At 41.6% G+C, this 9,386-nt stretch overlaps 1 protein-coding gene across 1 annotated transcript in view; it reads right to left on the bottom strand.

Annotated features, from left to right (window-relative positions):
* Positions 1-537: 537 nt before the first annotated feature.
* zfpm2b (zinc finger protein, FOG family member 2b) overlaps positions 538-9,386 on the bottom strand; it is a 52,524-nt gene continuing 43,675 nt past the window's right edge. The window contains exons 6-8 of the mRNA XM_079591029.1: positions 5,177-5,383; positions 4,296-4,520; positions 538-3,992 (exon numbers count right to left, since the gene is read on the bottom strand). Coding sequence (XP_079447155.1) covers positions 1,666-3,992; positions 4,296-4,520; positions 5,177-5,383 — 2,759 coding nt within the window. The 3' untranslated portion in view covers positions 538-1,665. The remainder of the gene's footprint in view (positions 3,993-4,295; positions 4,521-5,176; positions 5,384-9,386) is intronic.

Here is a 9,386-nt window from a genome sequence, read left to right as displayed (position 1 = left end):
TTGGGTCTAGACGAACAACACTGATGTAGAATGGTTTAGTACAGATACACCGTTGAGTATTGTCTATAAGAGTTGTTAGAAACTCCTTTTATTTTTTAAACAATCATTGACCCCTACTATATTATTATAGTAGTATTATTATGTATATTATTTTTTCATGATCTGCATTTTTGTTTAAAATATCTGTATTTGTTAGGAAATTTAAAAATGCAACACAAGCTTCAAGGATTCAGTCAGAGTAAATGATAACATATCAAAATGTTTATCTGTTTGTCTTACAGGGAACAAAATTCAGTATGGTTTATTTAACACTTACATTTACTATCATATCAATTCAAGACAGATTCAATTTATTTTTTCTCTTTAAATAAAAGGTGATTATTTAATGTCTTGAATCGTAACTTACACTAGGTGGTGCTCCTACTCCTACTGTCCTGAATGATGCAACTAGAGATCTATGGGTATTCACTTTGTCCTGAAATAAACTGGTGAATTAATAATAAAAAAATAATAATAATAATGAATCGACACTGTTGTCCTGAGATACATTTTTTAATTTTTATGCCACATAAAATAACATTTCCCACATTTCTGGAATTTCATTCCATACAGGTACATGCATAGCAACACATTTTTGACACCTTTTTTTTCTCATGAGATTATTTTGTTTTTTTCTGTAGGAAAGATTACAATGAGTCATCCATACCAAGTGTAAACCCTTCTCCATGTAGACTTCAGTAAACACTTCACACAGACAATTTCCGGGGTCCAAGTATAAAAAGTTTCCCTTAATACTGCTTCAAATAACGTTTCATCTTTTAAAAAGTATTGCATTAGAAGCCAAATATTTAATAAAAATAAAAAATAAAAAAAAGGAATCAAACACACATACAGGTCACCTTTTTAAGAAGAGTTCTGCATTGACAAGAAAAACATTTTGAAGCATAAAGAAACATCAAGGACAAACTAGACTCTACATGTATTGACAATTATTAATTCAGAAAACTTGATTGCAAGTATTTTAGGATATGTTGACACAGTCAGTCAGAGGTTGCTCCACCATCTGTATATTTTTCTTTTTAATCAATTTCTACAATTTATGTGGGTTTCTGTAATTCTAAAACTTTCATAAACTTGTTTTTCCATTTCAGATCTGCATTTTTTAGAGCGGCAACTATTATTAAATAAATAAATACATAAAAAACACACACACGAAAACTATCAACACAGAATATTCCCAACAAATATTTTAAACGTTTCTAATAATTAACTGGTAGGATAAATCTCCTGATTTGATTGTCCTCCTGCTGCCATGTACACCAGCATGGAATTGTAAAAATGTATTATGTTTTTGACCACAATGGGAAAAAACAGTGCTTGTGAAAAATCGAATATGACTGGTTCAAGGCTTGAGTCCACTTTAAAGAGGAGGGAGCATATTGTCACTTTTAGTCGTCACAAATAATAGCCAAGCAAGTGTCAACTGCAAGCAAATGATGTCAAATTTAAAATAGCAGGGCCATTGTCACGTGGCTACAACTGGGAATATTGTCCTGGGCCCTGTGCCTGGGGGTTGGGGCCCATGTGAATTTAAGAGGCAACGCTGGTTAACAGCACTACCTTTTCTACTAATGCGAACCAGATTTAAGACAGGGGGCAGGTCCACTATTTAACATGCTCCGCTGTGTGTGACGAGCAGTAAAACTTCTTGTGTGTTATAAAGTTTGAGAGGTTGTTAAACTGGATGTCACATGGGCGGCAGTACTTTAAATTACTTGTGCTGGCAGTGGAGCCGTTTAACATTCTCTTGAAGCTCTTCCTCTCTTCCTCAGTCTTTGGAGATGGCGTCAGCGCTGTGCTTTCCTTATAGTTGATGGAACTGTCATAGCTGTCTGGTGTAGTGGAACCATGTTGCTTAGTTCCAGCATCTTCCATATTGTCCTCAAATTCTAGACCGTCCTTTAAGGATGAGGACTTGTTCTGGATCTCAGGGTCATCTGTGCTAAGATGGCTACCATCAGGCATCGGCTGGTCTTTCTCTCCTTCACTGCCCTCGTTTGGACTCTGCCTCCGATCGCTTTGTGAGACCAGCATCCCTGTAGCATAATCAGTGGGTTTGATTTCATAGTAAGGCCAAATTTGCTCATCAGGTCTCATTTTCTTTGCAGGATTTGGGTATTCCCCAGTGGGTTGAAACACGCCCCTCGGGTCATCTTTTATTGACATTAGTTGTTCCTCGCTGGAAGCTTGTATGTCAGAAGTTGCCGCTGCATTTGGATGCTCAATCTTTCCATGCAGAGCTGGGAGCTCAAAGAGGGTGTTCTCTAAGAGATTATTGGTATTTCTAGGACCTTCTTTTTTGATGCTTTTGTTTTCAGTGGAAGCATTTTGCAAAACAGTACCTGGGCAGAAGTTCTGTTTGTGCTTGAGATAGTCCTCAACTTTGTTAAAGCTTATCTTGCACACGACACACTCATGGTAATCCATAAGTCCTTTAGGGGAAACCGAAGTGTTGCCAAACTGTGGCACGCATTTTTTACTGAGATCTATTGGTGCATCACCTTCTTCCTTAGAGATTGTATTACATTTGGACACAAGAGCTGATTTTGTAACTGTCAATGAAGCCTCTGGATATTTGGGTACTAACCCCTGGATCATGTTGTATCTCTGATGGTCTCTAAAGCTATCCAATGTTTCCTTTGATAAGTATGGACCTCCAATAGTGGGCATTCCAAGAAATGATGCTAAACTCATAGGTGGCATTTGTTCTTGTTCAGGAGTGGCCAGCTCATATGCCTTTCTTCTTTTACGTGGACGTACTGACTTCTGATTGGCTGCTCCTTTATTGTTGGCACGTTTCACTTGAGGATCATGGCGAGTGGCACAGTAATACTGCTTGTGCACCATGTAGGTCTCATGTCGACTAAAGGTGATTTTGCAGGCCTCACATGTTGTGTGGTGGGGGTCAGTTTCAGTTGGTGGCAATTTCTGGCTTTGTAAATCCAGCTGTGTACCATTTGGTCTTTCCTGTGCTCCAGATGGAGTTGACGCTTTTTTAACTTGCACCGACAGCTCATCTGTCACTTTTCCACCTGCAATGGGATTGCAAGGGTTAGACTCATGCCCTTTCACTTCAGAGGGATGGCTGGCATTTAGCATAACAGCCAAACTGGCTCCAATTTTAGGGCTTACGGTGCCTGTTGGTTTATCCAGTAGTCCAGGGAAGTCATGTGGCTTGTGTGTGTGTTCCCAGCGAGTGTTACAGTAGTGCTTCTTGTGCACCAAATAATTATCAAGGTTGTTGAAGGTGATATTGCATTCAAAGCATGTTGCTCCTTTTGGCACAAGTGTGCTGTACATTACTGGAGGGTAAGAGTTTCCCCCATGACGTAACCTGCGATGGACCAACTCAGACATTTTGGCCAGTATCTCAGAGGCCTGCGGGCCCACCGTAATATCCTGTGAGAATGGGACGTGTGGTATGAAAGGGGGTATGGGAAAGGCAGGAGGCAGGTGGTGCTGAATGGGTGAGGAGGCTAAACGGGGACTAGAAGGTTCTGACTTTACTCTGGAGTATGAAACACTAGCCTTGTTTCCTGAGTTTCCCTCACCCTTAGTGGATGTCTGGCTACTTTCTGTGCTTTCCAGCTCTGAAATTTGACTTATATCACGCTGTACTGTTCTTTCCTGAAGGTCTTTTATGTTTGCGTTAGCTCTGACTTGTTGAGGGCTGCCTGAAATGCTACCAGGAGAGTTATCAGCTTTGTCTTCTTTGATGACTTTGTTGACAGCACAGCTATGTCCATGTAGCTCCTGGTGTTTGGCGAGTTCTCTGGGAGTTTGGAAAGTGAAGTGGCAGTGACCACATCTCAGGCCGGTTTGGGACAGATGGGAGAGGATGTGGTGCTGGAGTACCATAAGAGTTTCAGCGCTGTAGTCACAAATTGTGCATTTCAAGTTGCTTCCAGTTGATATCTCATCTGACTTGAGAGCTTGAAAAACAAAAACAAACAAAAAACAGGAATGGTGTTAATGACCAGGTCATACACAGTTTAGTCTAACCAAGGCAGTTTGTGCGCACAGGCTCCTACACATGCTTGATAACATTAGTTAGAGTTTGGAACATTTCCTGATCCACTATACCCATAATGTCCTGTCCTCTCTATACTAAACTATAAAACATTTTATTTTTTATTTTTTTTACATTGGCTCTTGAACAGCTACAACCTTTCTCTTTTTTGTTTGTTGCTGGACAAATGGTTATTTGAAATAGAATGTCTAACTGGTTTACTCACAGTTATGTGTGGATAAGTGCATTTCCAGGGCATGGGAGCCTGCAAAGCTCATATTGCATTGTGGGTATGTGCAATTGCGGAGCATTTGATGGCTGATATTGGTGTTTTTCTCTGCTACCATCTCAGGGTCCCTTTGTCGCCCACTGCAGTAATACATAAGGTGGGCCTGGAGGTTTCTTTCACTCCGAAACCAGATGCCACATGCCTTACAGAGGAAGATGTCTTCTACAAAAACAGAAATGGAGACAAGCATATCCATCTTGAATTATCTAAAGCTTGTGAAAACCCAACATTAAATATAGTGGGGTCAAGAAATTTGAGACCAACAGATAAATGCTTCAATTTCACATTTTTGTAATTTAATACAAAATAGTGATTTTAAAATAGTGCAAAATCTTAGATATGTTTATAAATCTTAAATATTTTTATCACATATCTTTGTTTGAAAAATGTTTTTGTTCATGTCCAGGTTTAAATGCTTCTTTGCAATATAAAGCAGAACATTTTCATAAAAAAGTAAAGGTAATAAAATTAGGCTCAAGAGCACAGCAGTCCCAGATGGAAGCTGGGATACAATATGTAACTGTAATTTTAATTGGGCAGTAATAAGATGAACCACATAACCCAACCCTATAGACCCCATCAAAGCAAATGTGCTGTTGTTCTCATCAAATTCGTGTTAACTGTGATTAGAGAACGGAAGAGGGTAAATATCTAATTCCTGCAAACCAAAGGTCAACCTCGACCCTTGGTAATTCTCTTATCCATAGCAAACATGCACATCAGAGCTGTGATGACTCTTTGACATGGATTTCCATTTTTAACCAAGCACATTAATCAGTCTATCCACAGTGGCAGAGGTCTGATAATGCAGGACTCACTGTTGATGATAGCGCCGGGCAGTATGGATGCCATGGCGGCTTGCTGAGGAAGGAGTTGGATGCTGTCCATCTGTCGGGCCGGGTACATCCCTTGACTATAGGGAGTTTGGGCTGGTGTTTGAAGATGCGAGTGCAAATCCACCACACAGGCTGCAAGTTCATCTCCTTCCATTATGTTTTTTGTTGTGGAACACCACACATGTCCCCCTGTGAGTAAAAGCAAAGATTAGGGTTTAATAGAGTATTTTAACCATTTAAAAGGCAGTTGTTTATGCTATCTGAGGTTCATTGAGATTGAAGTAGTGCAACATACATATATACGTATGCTTTCTATTATTTTTCTGACAGTGTGAATTCAATGCAAGACCCCACAAACTTTTTTTTTCAGAACCAGACTTAAGCTTCTCCTTTTATCTGTTTTATACTACATACATAAAATCAGCATAATGGTAAAAGTAAATATAATACTTTTTTATCCCACATACAGCATGCTGTCCTACACACAAATGCGTGCATTGCTTTGAAGCCACAACAAACAAGTGAGGGACAAGTATATTGCCGAAGACGCTGCACATTTTCCCTGCTGCTAAAGAGAATGGACATCTGGGATAAAAGTACAGCATTATCAAATTGAAGGGCTGCGGATGAAACATTCCACTGGAGTCCGCAGAACAAACTCATTAGCTAGTTAAAAAGGAGAGGAGTGCTTTGTGACTGAGATAACATTTATCTGTCTAAATGACGGACTTTCTGTCTGCGCGTCATCTTCCATTGAGGGGATTAAAGTTTTAAATATGACTATTTACAAAAGTCTGGAACGCAAGATAACAAGAAGAGACATGATATGCCAACACTAAATGCTAGAATTAGGATGTGGACTAATTGAGGAGTTGGACAATGAGAATGAAGTACACTCAATGCTACCTTTCAAAGATGTGTAAGCGCTCTCTGACAACACGTCGAAGGAGAAAAAAAATGACCCATGATGCGGTCGTGCCTCCTGCAGAGAAATGCTAATTGCATGTGCTTGGATAGGACTTGTGGTATCGTGGTTGTGTTTTCAATGCCCATTCAATTAAACAATGGTTTAATGCATTTGTTCGCAACTGGTTTTGCTTCAGGACCCACATTTTACAATGAAAAATTAAGTGAGTACTTGATTGACCCAACAGAGTACCAACACTTTTTATCATACAAAAGTAAAGAAAATTAATAATAATAATTAATATCGCAACCAATTGAAACAATAGTACATTTTCAGTTACACATTTTTTTGGTAACGTTTGGAGATGACAATGATTAAACCAAGTACCAGTTTTAATGTAGAAATACATGTTACTGTTATTTTGTAGACACTATAGTTAACAGGGTGCATTTTTGTAAACAAATCTAAATACTGCACAATGTATTGTAGCATTTGCAAACGAATTTCATTAAATAAATATAAAGCAAAGTAAAAAAGTGTTGTTTAACCTCTGCTCAGCCTATTTCTGTGTTTTTGTGCTATTTTGGTTCTGGCAGTGAAACAAAGCAATCCAACATTTATTTTGGCATGACACACTGTACTAAAGACAATGAGAGGTATACATGAAATGTGTGCCTTTCCTCCCCTGCCTCTTGAATCCAAGGAAATATTTGGATCTTTTTTTTTTCTGATTCAGTTTCTTGCTCATGAGAGTTTAAAACGTCTCAGGTTACGTATGTAACCCTGGTTCCCTGAGAGGGAACGAGACGCTGCGTCGAGACGCATTGGGAACACCCTACGTGATTGCGTCATGAAGCAAGTGTATAATCAGTCCAATGGAAAGACGAGACGTCATAAGCGGGTGATGACATCGACCAGGAAGCTATAAAGCACCCTTGAGATCAGACCGTGCCAGCTTCTGAAAAGCCTGAAGCAAGTTGATCACAGGCATGCAGGGAGTATGGCAAGGCGACGCAGTGTCTCGTTCCCTCTCAGGGAACCAGGGTTATATACGTAACCTGAGACGTTCCCTTTCAAAGGAACTCGAGCTGCGTCGAGACACATTGGGAACCATATACCCACGACGCCATATGACAAATGCCTGTTCTGTGTGAAGTCAATGCGCACACTAAGAAGAAAGCACCCTAGACCCTGTAGTGGAGCCAAGATCCAAGTCATAAAATCGAACAAATGTATGCGGAGAGGACCAGGCTCCCGCATTACAGATGTCGTGGAGAGAAACTTCTGAAATTAAAGCCTTAGAGGCAGCCATACTCCTAGTAGAGTGGGCCCGGACAGCCAAAGGTGAAGGCTGTTCTGCCGCTACATAAGCAAGTGAGATAGCCTCAACTACTCACTTGCTCAATATCTGTTTAGCTTTTCCTGATCAAGGTGGAGGACAGAAGGCCTGCAGCACAAATGACCCGCAAATTTAGTAGGGACCTAGGAATACAACCCGGCTGGGATGAAGAAAGACTATCACCATACCAGGTGCAAATCCAAGTACGTGCAGGCCTCAGCCTCATGTACCACGGAGAAGACGAAATAAGGATCTCTCCTCAGAGATAACCCCGCAAAGAAACATTCATTGCAGAAATCAAGTACTGTAAAACAGGGCAGATAACAAGATTCAGAAGGCGTTCTCCGCACCAGGCAGAGAACCGTTTCCATTTCAATGCATATTCAGTCTTCTCGTAGAGGGAGCTCTAGACTGGACTGTGGTCTCCACGACTTCAGTCGAGAGACCTGAATCTATGAGCTGGGCCCCCTCAGAGGCCGAGCCCACAGTATCCATAAATCCAGATTAGGGTAACTCCCGGGAGAAAAGATATCGGGAAATGCGTACAGGTGTAGCCTCGACCACACCTAATACATCGCATCCAGTCCAAGCGGAGCTGGATGCGTCAGGGATAACCACAAGGGCAGTTTTAACCAAAGTTCTCCCAAAGAAGCTCCACCACCTCGGGGTGAAGTTTCCATTCCCCGGGCCTCAGCCCCTGCCTCAACAGGATATCTGCTCTGATATACGAGACCATCAGTGTGTTGTCCAGAAGGACAGGCACATGGTGACCTCTCGGGTCTGACAGGAAGTATTGAGATTCTCGGAATACCGCCATCACTTCTAGCCAATTATGTGCAAAAAGGAAGATGGTCCTACCAAAGACCCTTCGCCGAGTGACCACTCATGATCACCCCCCACTTGTGAGGGAAGCATCCGTCGATAGCATTAAGTGTCGACAAGAAGCCCCCAACACTGGGCCTGGGCGAGGAACCAAGGTTCTTCCACATGACCGAGGCACGTAGGCATAGCCGCGTGACCTTGATGATGCGAAAACGGATTTCCCCTCGGAGAAAACTCCTTGGTCCTGAGCCACCATTGCAGGGGTCTCATGTACAGATTTACCAAAAGTAATTACGTTGGACGCAGCTGCCATGAGGCCCAACAATCTGAAACTGTTCCACAGTGAGTGAATGGCCTAGTTTTACCCCATTTACGGTGAATCGTTTATAATACACCTAGAAAAGTGGTCCTCTGAGCTGGGAGGAGCACACTCTTCTTGGCGTTGAGTCGCAACCCCAACATCTTTAAATGAGACAGAACGGCATCTCGATGCCGAACTGCCATCTGCTGAGATTGAGCTAGGATCAACCAATCGTCGATATAGTATAATACGCGAATGCCCTGGAGTCTCAGAGGAGCCAGAGCTGCATCCACGCATCTTGTAAAGATGCGGGGTGATAAACCTAAACCGAATAGAGGAACCCAATACTGGTATGCTTCGCCTCTGAAAGCAAACCTCAGGAACCTCCTGTGATGAGGATGGATAGATAAGTAAGCGTCCTTCAAGTATATTGTGACAGACCAGTCCTCGGGCTGAATCTGTGATACAATCATATTAGCGTAAGAATTCTTTGAACATGAGATTCTGAAACCTGCTGTTTAATTGACGCAGGTCTAGAATAGGACGCAACCCCTCATCCTCTTTCGGAACAATGAAGTAACGGCTCTAAAACCCTGACTGTCTGCTGTGAGGAGAAACCCCGTCTATAGCTCCTTTTTGCAGAAGTGTCAGTACTTCATGCTCCATAACCAGAGCCTACTCGGGGTCCACGCTGACACCTCGGTGCTCTGAACGGGAAACCGGCAGGGAACAGCTCCTCTTTATTCAACAGAGTTATGAGCTGACTTATTTATCTAATGAAAACTCATAAACATCTGCCTTATTCATTATAAATATGAATATA

The sequence above is a fragment of the Phoxinus phoxinus genome (genome assembly GCF_949152265.1).
Source record: "Phoxinus phoxinus genome assembly, chromosome: 19".
Classification (NCBI taxonomy): Eukaryota; Metazoa; Chordata; class Actinopteri; order Cypriniformes; family Leuciscidae; genus Phoxinus; species Phoxinus phoxinus.
This window is presented reverse-complemented; position numbering and strand designations above follow the sequence as displayed.